The sequence below is a fragment of the Juglans regia genome, chromosome 10 (genome assembly GCF_001411555.2).
Source record: "Juglans regia cultivar Chandler chromosome 10, Walnut 2.0, whole genome shotgun sequence".
NCBI classification, from domain to species: Eukaryota; Viridiplantae; Streptophyta; class Magnoliopsida; order Fagales; family Juglandaceae; genus Juglans; species Juglans regia.
The window spans coordinates 37600494-37626484 of NC_049910.1; the positions used below are offsets into that span (position 1 = coordinate 37600494).

At 38.7% G+C, this 25991-nt stretch overlaps 1 protein-coding gene across 1 annotated transcript; it reads left to right on the plus strand.

Annotated features, from left to right (window-relative positions):
- The first annotated feature begins 1580 nt into the window (after positions 1 to 1580).
- LOC109000744 (flowering time control protein FPA) lies at positions 1581 to 25299 on the plus strand. The gene is made up of 4 exons (XM_018977726.2): positions 1581 to 1861; positions 2170 to 2481; positions 21050 to 22251; positions 23833 to 25299. The coding sequence occupies exons 1-4, from the start codon at positions 1859 to 1861 to the stop codon at positions 25067 to 25069; spliced, it is 2754 nt and encodes a 917-aa protein (XP_018833271.1). The 5' UTR covers positions 1581 to 1858; the 3' UTR covers positions 25070 to 25299.
- The last annotated feature ends 692 nt before the right edge of the window (positions 25300 to 25991 follow it).

Below are 25991 nucleotides of genomic sequence, written 5' to 3' on the forward strand. Positions count from 1 at the left end.
CAAAACAGGATGCAAATTAACCAATATGATAAGTTCAAACACCAATAAATAATAGTAAGACAAACAATGATCTGCACATGTCTATTAAGTACCCAAGATCGATATGCAAATTAACCAATATGATAAGTTCAAACACCAATAAATAATGCCAAGACAAACAAATGACCTGCACAATAGCATTAAGTACCCAAAACAGGATGCAAATTAACCAATATGTTTGCCAATTAAAACAGCACTGGGTCATATATGGAACACTAGAAAAGCTTAAACAAGTAGGTAAGTTTTAACTTGGCAGTAGACTCCTTATCAAAATATTGCTACAATCTCTAAATTTATTTTTTTGTGTCAAAAATAATCTACACAAGCCAACCAACTTTTTTTTTCAAGATACGTACACAAGCTAACCAACTTAATCAGTAAAGGCAGAAATAATTACATATTCACAAATAATTCACAAACAATTCACAAACCATCAAGGTTCCATGTAGGTCATAAATCATAAAGGAGTTCACCAATGTCGAGACATTCAACAGAACTTAGCTCATAGCTATCAACAGAGAAACAAGCAAATGAATAATTATCTGCACCAACTATGATTCCACCGACTTATCAAAAAAAATAAAAAAACAATTACAATTCTACCGGGACATATAACTGAGCTGTTCAAACACTATGATTCCACCGAACATATATCTGACCTGTTCAAAGAATTGAAACAAAAATTAAGGTTAGGTTAGCTAATGGTTGTTTCAAGAAAATATGTGCGCCAAAAAGGAGAAAAACATAGGACAACCGACATGGAACCTTACCGGGACAACCTATCTTCGTGCGTTAGGGTACGGAGTGTGTTTGAAGTTTTGAACTTAGGAAGGGTACGGGTTAGGGTTAGGATTAGGGTTAGGGTTAGGGTTAGGATACGGGTTAGGGTTAGGGTTAGGGTTAGGATACGGGTTAGGGTTAGGGTTAGGGTTAGGGTTCGGGACTCTGGGAAGGGGATTTCGGGAAGGGAGGGGATTTAGGGTTTCGGGACTCTGGGAAGGGGATTTTGGGCCTCTCGAAAATTGAAGACGAAGGGAGAAGACAAAGGGAGAAGAATAATGGAGGGAAGACGAAGGGGTACCACGAAGATAGAGAGACAGAGAGAGAGAAAAACCAGAGACGAAACCAGAGAAGCGAAGGGAGAAGAATAATGGAGGAAAGACGAAGGGATACCACGAAGATAGAGAGAGAGAGAGAAAAAAACCAGAGACGAAACCAGAGAAGTCGGAAGGAGAAGAGGGAGAGGGAGATAGCAGAGTGAAGAGGGAGAAGTGAAGAGGGAGAGGGAAAAGTCGAAGAGAGAGGACGGAGAGGGAGAAGTGAAAGGTTCCAGTATTTGCTCGTTATTGAAACGGTTGGATACGACGCCGTTTTCGATTTGTTGCCATGTCGGATGGCGATGCCGCAATGGGGACGCAACCGGTTGTACACAGAATTTTTGATTTTTAAATAGGGTAGAAGAGTGTGACGCTTCTGTTCGAATTTTTCAAACGGAAATCGGTCGTTTATCGCAGGTAAAAGTGCCAAATTCCTACTTCCACGTACCACATCATCTTCTTAAAAAGGAAAAGAAAAAAAAAAAAGAGGAAAAAAACTAATCACCGCTCAATCTCAAACCCTACAACTTTCTACAAGAAATTCGTTGTGGCTCTCTGTCTGAGCCTCTGAGACAGCAACCGAGGGTCTCTGAGACAACGATCCTTGCTATTGCTCCGACCCTTTCAAATTTTCTCAACAAACCAAGAAGAAGTTAGGTTTCATAAATTGGAAATTGGATTGGTGGTGCTCCTCCCGTTACAACAAACATCACTGCAACACAATGGTAATAGTTATTAACTATGAAACTAATTTGCTCTATTTTGTTTCTTTTGTCTCGGCCATCAATCTCATTGGAATCAAAGCGAATCTCTTAGCCTTAGGGTTTGTGCCCTAAATGAAGGCTTCTTACGCTTTCATGTTTCGGGTTTTTATTCACGCTTACTCATTTTATTAGTCACTTGAATTGGCTACTGGAACTGACCTAATCAAATCCACGTTTCCATACTTCATCTTTTGGATTACAACTGCAATAACAGTTGCATTTTTTTAGAGTAGCAATTATTTATTTAAATTTATGTGTTGGTATTTTAGTCGGGCCGAGGAGGACGGGGCCGATTCCGAAGGGCTTCAAGATTTGAAGACAATTTTGGCAGCCGCAACATCAGTAACAAGAATCCGCCCTCCAGACACCTCTGGGTTGGCAACCTTTCCCACGCCACACTCGAGCACGACCTTAGCCATTATTTCTTACAGTTCGGGGAGCTCGAAAGCGTTGCTTTCCAGCCTGGCCGTAGCTATGCTTTCATTAATTTCAAGAGGGAAGATGATGCCTTCGTCGCCATCAATGCACTTCAAGGGTTTCCCATTGCCGGCAACCCGCTTAGAATTGAGTTTACCAAGGCGGTTAGTCCTGCCCACCCCCAGCTACCTTTTATCATGTCTGTTACATTCTTAGGCACGCTTTCTTTCTCCGTAAAATATTGTGTGATACGTGTATGCATGTATCTATGTATACTTTTACACAGTTAATATTTCAATTCATTTTGTCAATATCAGGGCCCCAATATATAGCACCTGCCTTCCATAGTTTTCAAGCAAGAGCAATAGCAAGAGAAATATGACTCGTTGTTAATCTACTTATTTGCATAATCTAACCAAGGCAATGGATGCACTCCATCATGTACACATTATGGTTAACAACGGTGGCAGTCTCCATTTAATTGTCGATTTAAACGGAAATTACTAAGCAATATTGTCAAGTTTCACACTCCAATGCCCTATGTGCTTATTAATATCAGAAAGTCTTAGGTCTTAAATGTTACTATTAAGGCTTGAATGTGCCTTCTATATCACAAAAAGAAGAGGCATGCAACTTATTTGGCTTTCTACTTTCTTTCTTGTGCGCTTATTCGTAAGAGTTTCGAATTTGGTCTGGTCTCAGACCCTCAATAGTCTAAAAATAAAAACTAAAAGAACACATGCAGTTCATGGGGAAATTCAAAAGAGGAAAAAAAAAGATGAGATAAGAGGCAAAGCGGTGTGTCTTCTAATTTTCCAATTCATTAATTGTGGTTTCAGAATGAGTGTAATATATTTGGACATATGAAAATAAGATATATATATATATATATCTATCTTTGGCAGCTGCATGGTTAACTGAGAATTATGTGCAGTAACAGGAAAAGTTTTTTCATCGCAGCTGTTTAGTGTTGAAATCACATACAAGCTTGAAAAATCAAGGTTTAATTCTAGAACGGAGTGTAGCATTTTTCTGCATCTGGTGTCCCTTTAAATCAGTAGTTTATAAATAGACCATATAAAACGAGTTACGCCAAAAAAAAAAAAAAAAAAAAAAAAACGAAACAAAAATCTCTCCCATTGCCATAGAAAATATCATGCTTGCAGTTTAAAGGGGGAAATTTTCATAAAACTGATAGATCATCAAATTTAGATAGAATTTATATAATCTAAAAAACAATTATTCACAATGTTTTTAGTGTTTAAAGTTATTTTTTATTTAACATTTGACTTTTATCAGAAGGACCTCATATGGGCAAAATGCCTTTGGAGTAGGTTGATCTACAGTAGTGGGTTATAGCATATAGCATAGGACAATAGATGGTGCTCTATCTGCTTTTTCAGATTGGTATTCTAAAATCCATTGAAATCCATAGACAAGTGCTATACGTACCATTGGAAAGTTTAGAATTGATTTTCGTTAGAAGAAGGTCGTATAATTATGCTAACAATTGACTGTAATCCTTTTCAAAATCCTTCAATAGCAGTACAACTAGATTCCTGAGAGAAAGGCACGTAAGTTTCATTTTTCAAGTGGCTTGACAGTGGAGGAACTAGAGTTACAAATTATCATGATCCAGTAGTGGAATCTTGTTTTGAGTCTCTCAGTGCATTTGAGAAGTTTTTCACATGTTCTAGTACAAGTAGAATGTATCTTCAATTGGTATTTCTTTCTACCTTTTGATATGCACCCATTTTCCACAATACAGTTGTCTGAAATATCCTCTTGATTCAGTAAAGCTTGAATTACTAGATGAAAGAAGGTCTTTACATTTGTTAACCAGCCATATTCGGTGGTTCCACGTCATGAATTTCAATTTGGGTTGCTAATCTCTATGCACATTAACATATCCAAAAGACTTACAGAGTGTGAGAGGCCATAGGATCATGATTATATACTACACTAGGGTTAATTTCCTTTAAGCATGTCCATATTAATCTGCCAATTGTGGTAGTGGTCACATGAAGTTTACTGGTTCATCGGGCTTCGCCTAGTCTTTTATTCATATTAATAAAATTCTTACGTATCAAAAACAATTTACCGGGTCATGCTGAGTCTGCAGCCTGTACTGGATCTACTGATGAAATATTTATTTGATGTGCTCATTTAAACAAATTCAAATCTAGATATTTTTTTTATATCAAACGATAAGGTGACAAAAAAAAAAAAAAGGAGTGCAAAATGCAATGCAAGTCGGATGTAATATGAGATGTAAGAAATTCGGGCTTCATATCCATTGGTAGCAATTCTTAGTAAGAGTAGAAGATTGTATGAGAGAGATATGGGTGCTTCACGTGTTAAATAACTAAATGATTTCCATCCTTAATTGCTATCATAATTTAATAAATTGCAATTGTGAGGTAGCCTTGGAGTATTTGTTCTTTGACACATGCTGAAAGTTAAACAATAAGCTCATATGAGTTGAAACAGAGGGCGTCCACCATTCAGCATAAAAAATAGCTTGAGCAGACTGATCTCTCTTTTCATATATGAACCTCGAGCACTTCACTAAACTTCCTGATTCAAAACAAAAAGCATTTTGTCTGGAAGAAACTTATTTACCAGAGTCCCAAATAGTTGCCTCGGCGAACTGATATGATGAAAGTGCACTACCTTTACCACTAATGATCAACAAGTGAGAGAATCCTGCAGGTCTTAATGCTTTAACAAAATTGTTGTTTGCCACTCATAAGATTTCTCTCCCAGTTTAAAAACCTTTCATGCCTTTTTTTTTATATTTTGGAATTATCTTTCGTTTTAAAAATTTAATTCAATTGTGCCTGAATTGAAAAAAGGTGTGGATTCACATATCCATGGAAGAAACAGCTCAAAAGGTTCTGTTACTTCACTTTTGCTGCTAAGTAGTGCATTATATACATTTTTCGTGAATGTATGGTGTTATATTTGGGAATCATGGGAGGGAGTGACATATGTGCATGTTTGTAATGGCCTACTGCATCTGATGATTTTGCTGCAGCATCTAAAATGTACCTTATGGAAATAGCATTGGGAACTCTTATTAGCAAGCTTCCTGCTGGGCTACATGGTATCTTTAGATTGCTCTCTATAATTTTCAATTCCCTTAGGTTATTTCTTATTCGATAGACACTTAATTTTTGGGGAGAAAAGGTTAGATAACGTGTTTATTCTTTCAGTTTGACGTTTGAGTAGCTGCTGAATAATTAGTTTTCTTTACTGGGACTTGTCAAGGTGGGGAAGGAGAAGTTCTTTTCTACCATTTTCATATGTTTTATGAGAGTTTTGGAACTCATTAGGAATTGTTAAGATAAGTATTATTTAATCAAAAAGGGTGTCCAGAAGAAGCATACAAGACATACACTAAAGTGCAAAAGGAAATAAATATAGGAAATCCTGAAAAGTAGAAGTGGGAAAAGCAATACTGTTGTGTACCACAGTCCATTGACCCACTGTGTTGAGAAAGAAAGACTTGAGGTCCAATAATCAATTCTCACAATCTTTAAAGCTATGCTCAATCCTCTCTCACCAAATATGTTGCATCATACAATGGGTTATTGTCCAAAATAATGCACCTTGATGACTACTGAACTGTCCTTTCCAACATGTTGGAAGATCCACTGGTCAAGATGGCATAACCCAATTTAATATTCAATACCGAGTATGGAATCCTATGTTGTTTTGGAGGGAAAAGTCCCTTTTATAATGATTCTAAGAGGTTCTAATTGTAGCAATGACTAGTCATTTTACATTATAGGCCTAAATCTAAATGTGGCTTGAGTCTTTCTTGGATCATTACAAAAGTTATTGGAGAAAACCCAAACAAGAAGTGTGGGGTTTAAGCCATGCCATTTATGATAGATGGCCTGGCGAATATGCCAAATATTTAATGGACGGAGATTGTAATACTCTGTATTGAGTATAGGTAGGTGGTGATGGGAATCCCACATTACTTGGGAGGGAGAGATTCTTGCCTTTTATAATGATTCCAAGAGGTTCCAATTATAATATTGACTAGTCTTTTTGGAGTATAATACTAGTTATGGCTTGGACCTTCATTAGTCACTACACCCAATCTATCTTGAATAGGACAAAGATGGCTTTCCTTGGGTTAAAAAAGGGTCTAATGATATCCACTTCCTAGTCATTAGCTTCTCTAAGAAAATTAACACACCATTGAAAGAAATTATGCGACAGTTGACAATGTTCCTCTCCATAAGCATCTGTAACATGTGCAATGCTGAATTTGTTTGGGAAAGTACCTTCAAGGATTGATTTTTACATTGCACATTATGCTATAAACATATTTTGGACCCGTCACTACCACAAATCTAGTAAAGTGGGTAAAATCCATCCAACCCCTTCTAATGTTCATCCAAAGACCAACCCCCAATAGATCCATAACCTCATAAGAACACCAACCTCCATCCAAACTTCCATACTTTATCTCCACTAGTACAAAGGCTCTCTCTTTCATAAGCATAATGCCAGTCACCTTCACAAGAAAGTTTGGTTGAACATAACTAAATTTGTCACCTTAAACCAACTTATACAATTGACGAACACACATTGGACCACTTCACTAGATGGAATTTAGGCTTTGTCCTCATGCCTCTCCACAAAACATTTCATTGTATCTTCTCTAGACAAGGTGGTTTAGGGGGAAACGGACTGGGCTTACGCCCATTTAGGCCCAATGGAATACCCATTTTGAAGTGGGATCTACGTCCACATCTAGGCCTGTCACGACACTAGCACAACGGCCAGGGGTGTCACTGACTCCTTTGCCGGCAAGGTCTGGGTAGTTCCTAGCGACATATGTGCCAAAAACCTTGCGCCGGTACTGATTGAGAAATAAATACAGAGGGCAAGGCACGACAAACTATTGGGAGGGCCGATTCTCTATGGGATGTCACAGGTCGGTGACCTCTGGGTCGCCTCCTGTAACCATGGCTACGAGGTTGGCGTCTTTGACGCTGGACACATAGAGTACGCCTCGGGCCCCATTTGGATTGAGAGTTGATCTCAACTCATCTCATTTAATTATTACAACTTTCTCAAATTCTCACATAAAATATAATAAACAATTCAATTTTTTCAAATTTCAAAACAATAATAATATTAAAAAATAACATTCTAACAAAATTTTATTCAACTTTTAATTTTCATCTCAACTCATCTTATCTCAACTCACCTTCCAAACCTCACCTCACCTCACCTCACCTCACCTCACCTCAGTGTTTGGTAGATGTGAGGGTAGCAGTGTATCTGGGAGGTTAGAAGCAAGGGGGGATATCACAGAAAGGGTTGCTGGAGAGTTCTGTGCAGGAGATTGACCACAACATAGTACAAATTACTATTTCGGCGCCGAAAAAAGACCTAACAATTGAGACAATCTGTTCTGTCGTTTCTAAAAGTGCGGCATCAATGGGTGAAGTAGAAGGAACATTGGTTTTATTTGGGTATAACATGGGTGAGGAGTTGCAACAGTGTGAGGAAGCTAGATCCCAATCAGCTTCCACACCCGTTCTAGAGATGTTTCCCTACCATCTTGATAATATGGAAGATAAGGAAGCTGGGGATGATCCTATCCCTATTTGTACCATTCCTTCTTGTTCATCCTCAGATTGTGTCATTCAAAAAGTGGAGTAAATTCAAAATTGTGTAGGGATCTCTTGTGAGGATTTTGAAGATCAATTCAAGGCACTCCTAACAGCAATTGAGGCAGGTCACTACCACCAAGGTATGGGGTCTAAAAGAAACAGAGAATTGAGAAGACTATCTTGGTCTATTAATTATGAAGGAAAGGAGGGGAGTGGAAGCCGAGGTAGGAACAAAGGGAGGATTGTAGTTGTTGATAAATGAAGCCCAAACTTCTTATTTGGAATGTTAGGGGGTTGAATGAGATAGATAAACGCCTCCGAATAAAAAATTTGTTGAGACAATGGAAGGTATACATCATTTGTTTGATGGAGGCTAAATTGAAGTTTATTACAAGAAGTATTATCCGGAGTATTTGGGGCTGTCGGTACATAGGCTGGTCATATTTAGCTTCGAATGGGGCGTTGGGTGGAGTCTTGGTAATGTGGGATGAATGGGTGGTGAGGATCTCGATGAGTTTGTAGGGGAATACTCGGTGGGGTGTTTGTTTAAAAATTCTGAAGATGGTTTTTTGTGGGCATTTGCTGGGGTTTATGGTCCTAATTTGGATAGCAAGAGACGGTTATTATGGGAAGAACTCACAGGATTGTTACTTGGTAGGATGTCCCATAGTGCATCGGTGGGGATTTCAATGTGACAAGGTTCCCTAGTGAGAGATCGGGGGGGGGGGGACGTCAAAACCATGCAATGGTTGAATTCTCTTATTTCATATTCGAGATAGATCTTATGGACATCCCTCTTGTTAGGGGTACATCTACATGGTCTAACAATCATACCTAGTCTAGATTAGACAGGTCTCTTATATCCCCAACCTGGGAGATGCATTTTCTAGATGTATGCTAGAAATGACTACCACAGGTGTGTTCATATCACTTTTCTATATTGTTGGATTGTGGAGGCATCCAAGGGGGATGAATGTACTTTAAATTTGAGAACAAGTGGTTAAAAATTGATGGGTTTGTGGAATTGATTAGACTATGGTGGAGTTCATACTAGATATAGGGCACTCCGAGCGTTATTTTGGCAGGTAAATTGAAATTTTTGAAGAAGGATTTGAAGTCACGGAATAAGCAGGTATTTGGCAATGTAGAACTCCAAAAGAAGACCTTACTACAAGAGTTACAAGGATTGGAGGGTGTAGAAGTAGAGAACATCCGCAAAAGCCAAGTCATTTCAGAGTTAGAAAGGGCGATTCTAATGGAGGAGATTTCTTGGAGGCAAAAGTCAAGGGCATTGTGGCTTATGAAGGGGGATAAATGCACACAGTTTTTTCACTAGGTCGCCAACTCACATAGGAGGAACAATGCCATCAAGGCCCAGACCATGGATGGCTTTGTTTCTTATGATCAATCAGTTATCAAGGATCACATTGCTGGACATTTTGAAGAGCTGCCTGTGGAACCTTTTGATTGGAGGCCTAGATTAGATGGTTTATATTTTGAGGCCATTGATCAAACAAGTATGGTTTGGCTTGAGAGACCTTTTAAAGAGGAAGAGGTGCAACAGGTAGTTAGGAAAATGAATAGAGACAAAGCTTCGGGCCCTGATTGTTTTTCTATGACATTTTTTCAGACTTGTTGGGAGGTGGTGAAAGAGGATGTCATGCAGATTTTTCATGAATTTTTCACTTTTGGAAAATTTGAGAAGAGTTTAAATGCTACACTTATTGCACTTGTCCCAAAAAAAGGTTGGTGCAATGGAGGTGCAAGATTTCTGTCCTATTAGTCTTGTGGGCTATATGTACAAGTTAATTTCAAAAGTTCTTTCTAATAGGATGAGGATAGTCATGAATAGGATCATCTCTAAGTCTCAAAATGCATTTGTTAGAGGAAGACAAATATTGGACTTCGTCCTTATTGCTAAAGAATGCTTGGACAGCAGGATTAAATTAGGAGTCCCGGGTATTTTATGAAAATTAGACATGGAAATGGCTTACGACCATGTTAATTGGGAATTCTTTTTTTATTTGTTGAGGAGATGTGGTTTTGGGGAGAGATAGAGGTTGTGGATGAGTGTGTCAACGATTTGCTTCTCGGTTTTGGTGAATGGTGACCCTGTGAGTTCTTTTAACAGTTCGTGGGAGTTGCGACAAGGCTATCCATTATCACCCCTCTTATTTGTTATTGTCATGGCCCTAAGCAGAATGTGGTCGGCTTCAGTTGAGGTTGGTTTTTTCTCAGGTTATTTGATGGGGGATACTAACCAGGGCTCTACCATTATTTGCATCTTTTGTTTGCAGATGACATGCTGTTATTTTGTGAGGCAGATCGAGGTCATATCCAATCTCTGAAGGCTATCTTGCTTTGTTTTGAAGTGGTCTTCAGCTTAAAAGTAAATCTCTCTAAATTTGAGTTGGTTGTTGTGGGTAAGAAGCGCAATGTTAGGGGGCTGGCCAACATATTGGGCTGTGTGGTTTCTTCGCTGCCTATGAAGTATCTTGGCCTTCCATTGGGAGCATCATCCAAAGCCAAGATTATTTGGGATGAGGTATTAGAGAAGATAGAGCGAAGGCTGGCTGGGTGGAAAATGTTGTATTTGTCTAAAGGGGGTTGGATTACCTTAATAAAGAGTACCCTCTCAAACCTTCCCACATATTTTTTGTCATTATTACCTCTCCCAACTAGTGCTGCCTTTCGGATTGAGTAGCTCCAATGAGATTTTCTGTGGAGTGGACTTGGCAACAAGTTTAAGTTTCACTTAGTTGGGTGGGACAAGGTGTGCTCTCCAATGAGGGGTGGCGGGTTGGGGGTTAGCAATTTGAGGGTATTCAATAAGGCTTTTCTTGGGAAATGGCTGTGGAGATATAATTATGAGAGGAAAACATTATGGAATGTGCTGATTGATACTAAGTATGGGAGTATAAGGAGGGGTTGGTGCTCTAATGAAGTCAAGGGGGCATATGGAGTGGGGCTATGGAAGCATATCCGGAAAGGTTGAAGGCCTTTCTCTAGCCACACTAGGTTGTGTATAGGGGATGCCAGTAGAATCAGTTTTTGGCATGATGTTTGGGTTGGGAGGGTGTATTCATTGGAATATTAATTTCATAAGGGCGGCACAGGATTGGGAGATGAGTAGTTTGTAGATTTTTATACTCGCATATATTCCATACGACATAACATTCAGCATGAAGATGGTTTGTGGTGGACACCTGCAGGGAGGGGTTTTTACTGTTTGTTCCTTTTATAAGGCTCTCACACAATAACTTGATACACAGTTTCCTTGGAGAAGGCTTTGGCGGCACAAGTCACCCCCCAAAGCTTCATTTTTTGTGTGGACAACTTCCTTAGGCAAGATTCTCACCACAGATAATCTGAGGAAAAGGAGGGTAATTATTGCAGATTGGTGTTGCATGTGTAGAAGAGGGGGCGAGTTGGTGAATCATTTACTTTTACATTGTGAGTTAGCCAGGGTACTCTGGAATGAGGTGTTTAGTAGAATGGACCTAGCGTGGGTTATGCCGAAGACAATGGTGAAAACATTAGCATGTTGGACTTCTATTCAAGGCATGCAACAGATTAAGTGGTTTGGAAGATTATCTCTACTTGTATTATGTGGTGCTTGTAGCAGGAGCGCAACGGGCGGACGTTTGAAGACAAGGAGAGATTGATGGAGGAGCTAAAAGTTTTCTTTTTTAGAACTCTTTGTACTTGGGCCATTGCTGTGGACTTTAATGGCATGGACCTTCCTGATTTCCTTGTTTCTAATGCGCCTACTTAGATAGGGCATAGGAATTTTGTAATTGGCATTTTTGCCCATTATTTGATCAATAATACTTGTTTACTTATAAAAAAAAAAGGTGTAATCACATGTATGCTTCCTGTGTACTTGGGCTATGCTTATTTTTGTATCAATAAAATACCTTCTTACTTATCAAAAAAAGGAAAATCTCTAGGCAACTGGAAACTCCTACATGGAGTGGAGTCAGACATAATAGGCTGGAAAGTTGAATAGCATGCTCTTCATGAACATAATTCTACCTCCCCTCAGCAAGGACAATGGTTTCCAACTAGAGAAGCATCGTTTTGTCTTCTCAACAGCATTTCCCAAACATATTTGGCTTTGTAGGGAGCTCATAATTGAAGAGCAAGATAGGCAATGGGTGAGGTTGAAACCTCAAAACTGAGGATACCTATCACACTAGCAGCATCCTTTTCTTCCTCTTTCTCTCAATATTGCCAATTCCCAGAATACTAATAATGTACCCTCGTGCATACAGTTGCCCAACTATTTTATTTGTCCGATTTCTTTAACCACTTCCGCATCTGTCGTATTCGGGAGAGCTTGCTTCGTGGCAGATCATTTAGCAATGCCAGCAGCCTGGTGAGGGCTGGCTGTCTGGGGATAGGTTAAGGCAGGGCCTGCTAGGCTTGCTTCTCATGAGATTGGGTGAGGGAATCGGAAAGGGGCTCATAAACCGGGCAGATGGGGACCATCGAAGAAGTGTCTCGACACGCTGTAGCCATTACTTTGACTCCTTTTATGCAATTATGAACTCCATGGAACTTTCTCAATTCCAAGGCAACTTATCCTTTTGGAGCTGATGTAACAAACTATATGAGCCTCCCGATGAAGCCAACATAAATCCTATCCGAAAAATAAAAAGAAAAGGCAGTTTAATTATGGTGGTATACCTGCCGCTTGTTATGGAACTTCTAGTTCCAATTGAAGCATATAAATCCGTAAATGGATTTGTATGTATAGCCACTTCAGTCATGCTCGTAGTTTCTCGAAAGTATCTTTTTTCTGGGAACATGATCAACCAGAAATTATTTGCCGTGGGTGCACATACCCTCAGCAAGGAGTTTCTTCCAAGTGTTCGTCAGGTAATTCAAGAGGAAAATCTCTCAATCTGATGACCCCTAGAGATTGTCTGCAAACAAAAGATGAGACATACCAACCCCTACTTCATCCCTGACACTGGTGGAAAAACCTGACAGGCTGCCCATATACACTGCAGCAGAGATCATCCCACTCAAAGCCTCCATAACAATAACAAAAAGCGTAGGGATAAGGGTTCTCTTATTCTTGTTTTTCTGATAAGTAAGAAAATTTATAAATCCACATAATTAGGCATAACCCAAGTACATAGGAAATATACTTTGAGTACTACGGTAGGGTTCCCCCATCATGGTCTTTGAGTACTATGAAAGAACCTCGGGGTAGTATGATTCACCAATACCTAGAAGTGCAATGATGAATGCAGTGGACAATGCTCCACCACTTCATGAATATAATTGGAATCTGCGTGATCATAAGCCTTGTTAGGATTGCATTGGATCAAGGTGCTTTTATGGCAGACAATATGCAAAACTCCAATGGCTCTTTACAGTGGAATGTGAAGTTTGTTAGAGCTGTACAGGATTGAGAGATGGGGGATATCTCAGATTTTTTCAGCATGTTGTATGCCCTGAATATGGAGAACGGTGGGCTGGATAGATTGATTTGGATTCATCCTGGGAATAAGAACTTTTCGGTTAGATCATTGTACAAGGTTATGTCGAACCAATCATCTAATGCTTTTCCTTGGAAGTGCATTTGGAGAAGCCAAGTACCCTCAAGGTTGCGTTTTTTGGTTGGTTGGCATCTCATGGGAAAATCCTGACTATAATTAATTTGTGAAAGCATGGTATACTTTTAATGGATTGGTGCTTTATGTGGAAAAGGAATGGTGAATTGGTGGACCGCCTTCTTCTCCATTGTGAAGTGGTAAAGGTTTTGTGGGATGAGATTTTTGATAGGCTTGTTATTGTCTAGGTGATGCCTTGGAGGGTGGTGGATCTGTTGGCTTGTTGGAGAGGAATTTGGGATAATCTTCAAATTGTGGCTGTTTGGAAGATGGTGCCATCATGTCTTATGTGGTGTATATGGAATGAGAGGAATGGAAGATGTTCTAAAAATAGAGAACGTTGGTTGGGTGGGATTAGAGATTTTTTTTCCATATGTTGTTACTTTCGGCATCGGCTATTGTATTGGATGAGACTAGTTTTCATGATTTCTATTCTGCTCTTTCCAGCTTCTAGCTTGTAATTAGGTGTTTTCTCTTGTATTCCATGTACTTGGGCTATGCCTAATTATGTGGATTAATAAATTTTATTACTTTTATAAAAAAATAATTCTTGTTTACAAATTACTTATCACTCATCTGATCTCAATCTTCTATCATGGCATTCATTAGAAGTGAGGAATGGGTCAAGAATTTGCCTACCTTTGACAAAGGCAATTTGGAAGCTGGAAATCACCTATTGTCAAATCTGATTTTAAAATCAGTTTGGGAGAACTTTGGCAATAATTTTTTTTTTTGATAAGTAATAACTTTATTAATAACAATGTAATAGGCATAGCCCGAGTACACAGGAAGTATACACAAGAAACACCTAATACATTCTAGAACTTAGAAAAACGAAGACAAGAACGCGTTTACATCCCCTCCCTTCAGTACAATAGCAGAAAACCAGCTAATTGGAGTGCTTATAAAAAACTTCCAAAATGCATCTCTATTGCGTTCCCGATCATTAAAGCACCGCTCATTTCTCTCCCACCAAATACACCACATAATACACAAAGGCAACATTTTCCAAGCAGCTGCCACTTGGGGACAAGTATGCATTTGAAAGTTAGTCCAGCATGTAAGGAAATCGACCACTGCTTCTGGCATAACCCAGCACAGCCCAACCTTTCCAAACACACCATCCCATAGTACTTTAGCCATTTCACAATGAAGTAGTAGGTGGTTCGCTGATTCCGCTTCTTTCTTGCACATAAAGCACCAATCCACAACAATCATTCCACGCTTTCTCAGGTTGTCAATAGTCTGAATATTCCCTATTGCTGCTGTCCATACAAAAAAAGCCACCCTTGACGGAACATGAGCCTTCCAAATCCTCTTCCAAGGAAAGCCAATATGGTGCTGATTAAGGGCTTGTTTTCTTTAATTGACTGTATTTTCTTTAATATACCGTATTCAGAATATTGAGACTAAATGAAAATGTGGAATCCCCTTCAAACAAAATCTTTTTGTAAACAATATAAAAACAGCGTGTGAAAGGAATGCAGATGTTTTGACATGTGGTTTGCAGCCCTTGGATTTAGGGCTTGTTTGGCAAACATGAGAATTCTAAAAATTTCTCATAACTTACATATTCCCAAGCATCACTCAAACACAAATCACTTTTCAATTTCAAATTTTTAGCTTTTGCATCTAATCATTACTCAAACACAAAAATAATATAACTTTCACAAACTTCAAAACAAAAATAATATTAAAAAATTATATTGAAACAATTTTTTTTTTAACTTTATCTCTTCACTTTCGCAAACTCCAATATAATACTTATTTTAAAAAATATTTTTATTCAACTTCTCTCTCCTTTTCCAAAATCGAATAAAACATCTTCACTCAAATCATTTCACTACTATTCAGAAATTTTGAGATACTCTAGGCATCCAAACATGCCCTAAGCAGTTATTAAATGATCGAGTATTTCATGAAGCACAAAAGCAGCAGCTTAGAGGGTGCAAGTTTTAGTAAAAAACTTAACAGGTGCCCTCCTCTCCGGCCCTGTAAAAACCCCAAAAGATAATTTATTTATTGGAAGCTCTAGTGATCTTGCTGCTTGACAATCTATTCTTTTTTATTTTTGGGTACTATTTATGTGTTGTAGACAGAACTTGTATACTAATAAAATGCAACAAAAATGTTACAACTGTGGAAATTGTGAAAATTTAGGCTTCGAAGGATTTGATTAAGTAGCAATGATTCCCTATGGCTGACCTAAAAGAGAGTTTCCGCAGGTTGTGAAAAGCGCTCAAGGTACTGCCCCAACTGACTGATTGGCTTCCTTTACTCAACTATGACCTATCAAACACACACACAAGTTTGTTGTGTTTGTTATGATGTCGATAAACTTTATATAGAATCTGAACTCCTAATTGTTCTTGTCCTTTTGACATACTGCATATAATTCACTTTTCATGCCAAAACCCCTAGGGGTTGGCTCAAGTGGTAAAGGCTTTGGTCTTGGTGGTATGCTCCCTCCAAGGTCTAAGGTTCGAATCCTCTTGGGTGCAAACAATCTCTAGGGGTCATTGGATTGGGGGATTTTTCCCTTGAATTAGGTGAGGTGCACTCGTGGGAAACTCATTGCTGAGAACCTGTGCACCCTCGAGATTAGTCGGGACGCTGTTCTTGGACTTCCGGTGCCAAATAAAAAAATTCACTTTTCATGCTACTGACCTCATTTTATTTGCAGCAGAAACAAGTTATATGGTTGTACTTTGTGATGCTAGGAAGTTATAACTAAAGAATCCAGTACATTGTGTGATGTCAAATTATTGGTTGAATTGATAGCTTGAAACAACTCAAGGAAGACCCAAGCCACACCTGGGCCTATACTCCGAATTGACTAGTCAAGGTTACAATAGAAGTCCATTGGAATTATTATGAAGAGTAAGAATTTGTCCCTCCCAAAAAATATGGGATCTCATTTACCACCTTTCTATACTTCTTATTCTCAATTTGGGGTATCACAGTCTCCTCTTAAATCCCTAACGTCCTCTTTTGGCTATTCCATCATAAGTGGCATAGCTCAAGTCCTACACTTTTGATTGAGATTGGCTTTGATAATATTTGTTACGACTCAAGGAAGGCTCAAGCCACTTTTGGGCATATACAATTCATATTCACCACCTTTCTATATATCTTATACTCAATCTGGTCTATCACATAACTCGATTTGAACGATCTTATTTTTAGATGCTCATATGGTCTTGTGCTTATGTATATTGAGAAGCCTGTGATAAGCTTGATGGGTTATCAAGCTTGCGCAGCTTTATCCCATAATCCATATTTGATATAAACTTTAGGGACAGAATCTCTACCATTGACCTGAATCACGACCACCGGAATTTGTTGAATTAATTGACAATTCTTAGAAGTTTAGGAAGATATGGGTTGGTTTAAAAGCAGCATTGGCACTGCTTAATGTATATTTGTGGTCATGGATCAATGGAGTCCAAGTGCATTTCCGATGGTGGGAGGATATCCTACTGCAGTTGACATCCCAAGTTATTAATTGTCAAAAAGGGAAAGATATCCCAAGTTATTCTTCTCTTCTATTCAAGATTCAAAAGAAATAGCCAAAATTCATAAATGTGGGTATTGGGAACCAAATTCTGCTTCAATGTTATTGGTAATCTGAATATTAGGAATTAAATGTTTTAGTGACATGATCCTGTTGATGCAAATGTGGGATCCTGCTACTTGTGGGCCTTTAGTTACAATGAATAGATAGACTGCTCAAGCAGGTAGATGTTTATCACCCATCTCCATATCTTATTTTCTTCCCTATATTAATATAAGATGAAGTCAAGAATTTTAATTATGGAAAAATCTTTGGTTTGACAATGCTGCTTTCCGAACTTGCTTTTCCTCCGAGGTAACAAGTTTTCATGGGTAACATAATGTTTTTCATGTGAGCCATTTTGGAATTTCAAGTCTGCACGTGTAGTCAGTTGCTTATTGTAAAAGAAAACTCATTTGACTTGATTAAATTGAAATTATTTTTCCATTTATTGGAACTGGCAGAACATTCTTTTGTGGTCTTGCATGGCTATATTCGTGTCTAATTGATCATCTTTGGCCTGTTTCAATTATATGTCAAGACATTTTGTTTGCCCATTTTCCTCTTCTTTTGTATTCATATTTCGTAGGTGGTTAGAAATTGTTGCTGGATGCTGTGCAAGCTTGTTTAAAATGATATTGAGGTACCTTTGTTGGTGCTTGGAGAAATTATTGGGATTTGGTGCTTGTGTATATCTTTAAATTAAATTCAGTGCTTATTGGTGAACATTTTGAAGCAATGCTTTTAATTGGTAAAAATATAATTGATATTATTGAGGAAAATAGGCGTGGCCTAAATACATAGGATGTATACAAGAGAAAACCAAGAGCTAGAAATGATACAAGGAAATCATGGAAGCTAAGCCATTGAAATCTATAGCAATTGCCCATAAAATAAAGTGTTGAAGAAGCAGCTTTTGAGATTGTCCATGGAGCACTCCGTCTCTTCAAAGTTTCAATCATTCCTGTCCCTCCAAATGCACCACATAATGCATGTGGGAACCATCCTCAAACTCCGGCAATCTGTGAGATGACGTACAAACTTTTCCAGCTAGCGAAGAAATTGACCATGCTCCCAAGCATAATCCATGCTATCTTAACTCTACTAAAGACATCGTCCCACAAGGTCCTGGCAATCTCACAATGAAGTAGCATGTGATCCACTGTCTCTCCATTCTTACATATGCAACACCAATTAATTGGTATAATTCCACATTTCCTTGGATTGCCCATGGTCAGGACTCAGGATCTTTCTCAATGGAGCTGTCCATACAAAGAAAGCCGCCTTGAGTGGCGTCATAGTCTTCCAAATACTCTATCAAGGAAAGGGTTGTCATCGTGTCTAGAGATGGCCTCATAGAATGAGCATAATCTGAATTTCCTCTTCCTAGAGGGAATCCAAAGCATCTTATTTCTCTCCTATTCTCTTACTTCCATGGAACACAGTACGTTGAAGAACTAGAAATAAACCCCAACTTTCCATTTCTGAGCCACCCTGAGGAAATTGACATTCCATTGTGGAGAACCACTTGAGATTCTCAATGCCTCTGCCACAGATGCCTCCTGATCTTGTGCAATCCTATAGACTGCAGGAAAGGTGTCTTAAGGGCCCGTTATCCACACAATACATTGTGCCAAAATCTGATCCTGGAACCGCTACCCACCACAAACCTTGTATCAGTAGAATAACCCCCATCCACTTCTAATGTTCTTCCACAACCTCACACTGCATGCTCCCTCCGTGTACCTTATTGGAACACCATCCCCCCATACTCCATCATACTTGGAATCTATCATTGCTTTCACAGTGCCTCCCTCTCTCAGTGATAGCCCCACAACCACTTCCCTAGAAGTGCTTTGTTGAAGGCCCGCAAGCTTCAACCCCTGAACAAGCCTTGTTCAAGTTAACGCGGTGAAGTTTGAATTCCTCCCATAATCCACTCCACATGAAGTCTCATTGAAGCTTCTCAATACAATTAGCCACTACAGCTGTTGGAGGGAACAGGGACAAAGTATGTGGGCAGGTTGGAGAGTGTGTTCTTGATTAAGGTAATCTACCCACCTTTTGACAAGTACAACCTCTTTCAACCTGCCAACTTGCGCTCCATCTTCTCAATCACATCATCCCAAATGGCCTTACCCTTGAAAGAGGCACCCAAGGGAAGGGCCAGATACTTCATGGGCAGGGAGGATGCTTTGCAGCCCCAATTGCCAGCCAAGCTCTGTATATTGTTGGCATGTCCGACTGGGGCCAATTCAGATTTTGCTAAGTTAACTTTTAAGCCCGAGACAGCTTCAAAGCATAAGGGAAGTGCCCTCAGTGACTGAATAGGTTTTCAATCTGCCCCACAAAAAATCAGTGTGTCATCTGCAAACAATAAATGAGAAATGTTTAGAATGCCACTGTTACCTAACAAAACAAATTGTTGAGAATGCCACCACTCCACACTGCAGCTGATTTTTCAATCCGTTAGTTATGTGTTATTCATGGTAGGGTAGCAGATTTTTTCTCAGAACTTTCATTCATAAGAAGGTTTCCACTAATTATGAAATTAAAAATTTGTGAGTCCATTGTAGAGGAAGTAGGAAGATTAAGTGGTTCTTTTTAATTGCATGAGCTTGGTGTCAATTTGAGTTTCGGAGTTTCTCCATCTCTCCTTCTCATTTTACAGTGTGCATGTGTGTGCATGTGTCTTACAAAAACAAAATAATAAACGAATTCATTGCCAACCAAGAAGATAATTTCTTTGTTCACCCCTTTCAAAGGGGAATCAAGGAAAACCATAGTCCTGACCACGGTTCGTTTACCAAGAGAGTGCATTGCTTGTTTGCAAAGTGAAAATTCCTTCAGCCCTTACTAAATTTTCTTTAAGAAGGGATGAAAGTATCATTGCTGATGTACTTGTCGTGTACATCACCAGTTATCTTCTTTCAGTCCTCGTTTGCTTTTCCATTAGTGGCTCAAGTATATGAAGTAGATGTTAAATTATTCTATCCACTCCAGGGGAACAAACAGGCAAACCTTTGTCCTGAAGACGGTTCCTTCATTAAATGAGGAGGATGCTCGTCTTGACAATGCCAAAAGGGTGCTTAATTGTTCCCTTCAGTGCCTCTTTAGTTTGTTTGTTTCTTTTTAGTTTGTTTAGGGGTGTTACTGAATTCGTCTGAATTGTTTTGTTTCAATCATTGGTTTGCCTTTTCATAATTCAGTGGTGGTTTACACAGGCTAGACTTTTTGTCGATCTTATAACCATTCAAAAATGTCTCTTGTTGTCGATTTAGTTCTTTAAATTAACATTGACTGTATTTGAGTGGTCGTATGGCATTCTTGGGCTTGATATTGTAATATTTCATCAGGATATCTGACATTTAACAAAACAAAAACATGAGGGTTTGGTGTTTCGTGTATATGCAGAAATAGTCTTTAGTAATTTGGGTGCTTTGAAGCAGAAACTTATTAAAAGAGAAAACAACGGTGGATCATGTTGTATGCATAAAATACTGGTGAGACAGTTGACAAACTTATCTTATTACTTAGTTGCTAGGATGTTTTGGTACTTGGCAAAAAAAAAAAGTTGCTAGGACTTTTTGCTGTGTTCTTTTGCCATCCTTTAGAATCCATCATTTTTCATGGTAAAGTAGGTTGTGATGGTTGCCTTGCCAGCTGTCCAGAATATCTTCTGATAATAATTGTTACTCCCACAGTTGCGTGATACAAAATTTACTAGACATTTCAATTTTCATACTTCACATACTTGAGGCCCAGTGCCAATTCCTTTATTTTTAAACCATCAGTTCTATGAAGCTTAGTGGCAATTTTTGTCTCCTTTCAATGTGTGCTGATGCATAAAGCCAACTCCACTGCTTGAAATACAGGTTGGTTTTGCACTTGAACTTGATAAGATTTTTAATCACAGGATAAGCCATCAACACCATTACGTGATGAAGATTACTCTCAGCATCAAGATGAGCATTCAGCATCGAGAGGATCTCCTTTCTCCCAAAGGGAGTTTAGAGCACGACATGCTAGTCCTGATCCTTTTTATCCTGAAAAGTTCAATACGAGCGACAAAAGCGTGGAGCCAAGTTCGGTGTTATGGATAGGGTTTCCAGCCTTGTTGAAGGTGGATGAAATGATCTTAAGGAAGGCCTTTGCACCTTTTGGGGAGATTGAGAATATTACTGCATTTCCTGGTCGCAGCTATGCCTTTGTTCGATTCAGGAGTGTAGTGTCAGCTTTCAGGGCAAAAGAAATTCTTCAGGGAAAATTATTTGGAAATCCTCGTGTACATATTTGTTTTGCAAAGAGTGAAACTGGCTCATCCAACGTTGCAAGGAGCTCAATGAATGTCCCCCCTTCCCCACATTCCAAGTCAGACATTCACCTGGGATATTCTGGGAACCTTTGGCAGGATAGGAATTTTGGGAGCTTATCTGGAGATCTCGTCATAAGATCTCAGTTTCTTCCTGATTTGGATACTGGAGATTCTGATGCCCATGGTTTTAACAGGAAGCGTACTTCATGGATGGGTGGAAATAATGCATGTGAACTGGCAAGGTTCGGAGATGTTGGTTCTGATTTAGGACCACCACATGATATTTATGAACATCGTGATAGTTCTACAAGAGAGGGGCGTGCTTCGTTATCTGATTATCCTGAGGATCCATGGGACTTATCAGAAGATGTTAATTTCTTTCATGGAGCCAAGAAATTGAAGACTGGCCCCTTTCCACCTGAGAAAGACCTTCCAGAGCATCCTTTTTCTGATCTTAAACAAGAAAAACATAGGTTGCCAAAGGTATTCTCTGATTTTCCTCGACATGAGGTCTTCAATAAAAACTTTGAGGCTGTATTTCATGTGAATAAACAGACCCCTGATCACACAAATGTAGCTGTACCTCATGGAGAAAGGAGTGATCACTGGGGAGAATCTTATGATAGTTTTCAAGTGGGTTCTAGTTCTCTACTATCAAAGCCTATTGAGAAAAAAAGATTCATGCCGGAATCGGATCAGTCTTCTTTGAATGAATGGAAATGGGAAGGGACAATTGCGAAGGGAGGAACACCTGTATGTCGTGCTCGCTGCTTTCCTGTGGGAAAAGTCCTGGACATCATGTTGTAAGTAATAAATAAAGTTCATAATTGGAGATTTCGGAATTAGTTATTGTGATAAGTTTTAAACAGCACTAGGAATGTGAAAAGCCTTCCTGTTGCCTGTTACTTGCGGCTTTGACATCGGCTAGTTAATTACTTCCCTCTTACTGCTTCTTCTGTCTGTAGTTACTTAGATGCTCTGATTTAATATTATCTTAGAGAATGCATTAATTGATATTTTCTTTTTATTCTTTTGGCTGTAAGTACTGTGTTCATCCAAGGTGCATTTTGGCTGTGCCCCATGGAAATCTGTCCTACAGGGCATCTGAGTGTTTAATTCCTATAATGACTTATTCATGTTTCTAGCTGCATTACATACTGGTGCATGTATCATACAATAGTATCATAATTAACTGACTGTGTTCCATCTTCTACTTTCCCTTCTATTTCTCATCTGCCAAAGTAAGTAACTCATTGGTGCTCACGCTTTGGAAAAGTCTGGCCTACCAAGTTTTCATCAGCCTAAATAGTTTTTCTCATAATGTTGCATCATCTGTTATTCTTTACTGTCTTTGTTTTGGTGCAATGTTTTATTTCTTATACTTTTGTTTTACTTTACCCCGAGTGTTCTCATCTTGGAAGAATTAGGTCTTTCCTAGGTTCTATTTAGTTGCAATCACAACTTTCCTCCACCATAAGTGAGTTTTTAATTACGTTATGAGGTACCATCTTAGTTATGGATTAAAAAAGAAAAAGGAAAAAACTTACTGGTCGAACTGAATTTTATTTATTAGTTTTTCAGGTTTCATTGAATTCTCAACTGTTTGTCTGAATTTGAGCTGTATTTTAATCAATTAAAAAAGACCGTATTTAAATTAATTTCCTTATTTGGCCCAATCTACTGAATTTGGAGACTTTTTTCTATATAATTTATGGATGATAAAGAGTTCAAAATATCTGGATATTAATGAATAGCTTTTTATATTGTATGTTGTCCGCAATTTAGATGGACTTGCTTCAGTTGCTACAAGAATAGGATGAATTTGTTTCAGATGATGTCTAGAGAATGGAATGTTGCAATCCTATGGGGTTAACAGCATGCAAGTTAGTAGTTTTTAAGACTAGAGAACTTTAGGGGATGTTTGGAAAAGTTTTTCATTACATCTCATCTCATCTTATTCCATCTCATTTCCTTCCTAAATATTATTGAAACACAAACACTTTCAAACTAATCATTATAATTTTTTCAAACTAATCATTACAACTTTCCCAAACTTTCAAATAAAAAACAAAAAACAATTCAATTTTTTTAAATCTCAAAACAAAAATAATATTAAAAAATAATATTCTAATAAAATTTTAATTTTATAACATTTTTTATTCAACTTTTTCTCTCATTTTCTAAAACCTAATAAATACTTAACTCAAATTATTTTACTGCTATTCACAAATCATCTTATTACTATTCACAAAATTCTATTCTCATCTAGTCTCATTTCTAATCATTCCTTTGACTACGGTGTACAGCTGCACATTTTTTCTCCTTTTCACACCTAGCGGTTGGACTCCCACTAGACTCACCGTTACAATAATATTATGATGCAGGCCTGAATTCTTAGACTGCACTGCAAGGACTGGTCTAGACATGCTTTCAAAGCATTACTATCAAGCAGCTAAAGCTTGGGTTGTCTTCTTTGTACCTGAAAGTGATGCTGATATGGGATTCTACAATGAATTAATGCATTATCTTGGAGAAAAACAGCGAGCAGCAGTTGCCAAGTTGGATGAAAAAACTACCTTGTTTCTTGTACCCCCATCAGACTTCTCAGAGAAAGTACTGAAAGTACCTGGGAAGCTGAGCATCTCTGGTGTTGTTTTGAGGTTGGAGCATCCTGGTTCCAATTTTGGGTCGCTTCATCTTCAAAATGAGAAGAAAAATACCAATTCATTGCCCATCGACAGCGATGCACCATATACAAAGCCATCAACAGCCTCACTACCTATTCATCCATTAACATCTTTCCAAGATTTGGGTAAATTAGGAGTTCCAAATGCATCTTTTTCAGGGAATGTGGTTACATCAGCTCCAGTTGGATCATTTTCAGGTTCTGCTCATGCTCTCAGTGGCGTATCTGACTCTTACAATGAAAACAGGCATGACTATCAACTACATCAGGGAAATCCTATGTCTGGTCAGAATTTCTCGTCCCATCATCTGCAGAATTCAATGTCTGGTCCTAGAGATGTACCATCACAAGTGTCCAATTGTGCTGTTCCTGTTGTTCAGGAGCACCATTCATTCGTGCCAAACACAGGGCAAGAAACAAGCTCTAGTCATTATAAAGGTGGAATTTCTGGTATTTCATCATCCGGAAATGGCAAGTCATTTCTTCAGGAAACGCATACTTCAGCTGCTTTTTCTGTGGCAGCCCTGCAACCAGATCAACTAGCGCAGTTGGCATCATCTCTTCTCGGACAGCAGAGGCAGTCAGGGAGCACGTCACATATATCTGTGGGTGATGAGTTTAGGTCGACAAACAGATCGAATGATTCTGAAAACTCTTTAAGAATATCCCAGAAATATGTTCTACAGAATAATCAGGTGAGCTCTGAGCTTTCGACATCTCAGTTTGGTCAAGTTCAACAGTTGCCGCAGCAACAACAGCGGACATCAAATGTGTCCGCAGTTTCTCGCATGGTTCAAGGGGTCCAGGGAAATCAGCTGCTTCAGAACAGTAATACACAGAAAGAAGCAGAAGCAGATCCACAGAAACGACTGCAAGCAACATTACAGCTGGCAGCTGCTCTTCTTCAGCAGATCCAACAAGGGAAAGGAAGTTGACGAGCGTAGGAAACTGAAAAGAGTTTGGCGTCCTCTGTTACTTGAGAAGATGGTTATGGACTAGCTAGAGTCTACTAGACTAGACGCTGATGGTTTCCTTTCCTGTTTTATGTATAAAAATCATATGTAAATATCTTTTCGGCTTTCTAGAATGGTCAATGTTAAGATAGGTACATGTGCTTCGTCGGAATTAGCTGCCATCATTAATTTTTGATTAGCGCATTTGTTCATTGGCTGACCAACAAGTTTGTCGGAGGAGCCTATAAGTTAGACTTATTTAAGCTACGGGGTTGAGAATCCCTTGAATTATGATGGGGTTGCGTGGTAAGGATCCCATTGATTAGACCTGTTGGGCAACTCGCCTGGTGGTATCATCGGGCTGGAATGTAGATAGTTATATTAAATAATAAAGCAAGCGGGACAGGTAGATAGTAGCAATATATAAACCAAAAAAATCCTAAATGTCACTTCTCACGCTCGGCAGCCGGACGGTGAGGCTGAGAATCTGCTCGCCTGATGGCCGGACATAGTCAGTCACTGACATATGCTAGACGGGGCCGAGGGATGGGGTGGGAAAAGGGGACCTCGCCCAGGCGAGGGCAAGAAATGGTGGTAATACGTATTTGTAAATCATGTTTGCGTCGTATTAAGTTTAGAATATTAGATTATATGAATCAATCTGAACACTACTTGTTTAATTAAACAGATTAAAACCCTAACATACTAACATAATCCATATAAATAGTGACACTACACTACCTGCATAGTTAGTTTAAGTTAGTTTAATAATTAACTTTTATTAAGTTAATTGAGACACGACCGACGACCCGTCTAACCCATTTCATATAAATGAGTATGTTTAACCTGTTTCATATAAAATGGTTGAGTTGATATTTATATTTATTTTTTAACCTAATTAATA

What these genes read in the sequence shown, in the direction of transcription:
- LOC109000744 (XM_018977726.2), top strand. An exon ending in GAATTGAGTTTACCAAGGCG is followed by an intron (nt 2,482 to 21,049) that starts GTTAGTCCTGCC and finishes TTTTAATCACAG; the next exon opens with GATAAGCCATCAACACCATT. An exon ending in AAAGTCCTGGACATCATGTT is followed by an intron (nt 22,252 to 23,832) that starts GTAAGTAATAAA and finishes ATTATGATGCAG; the next exon opens with GCCTGAATTCTTAGACTGCA.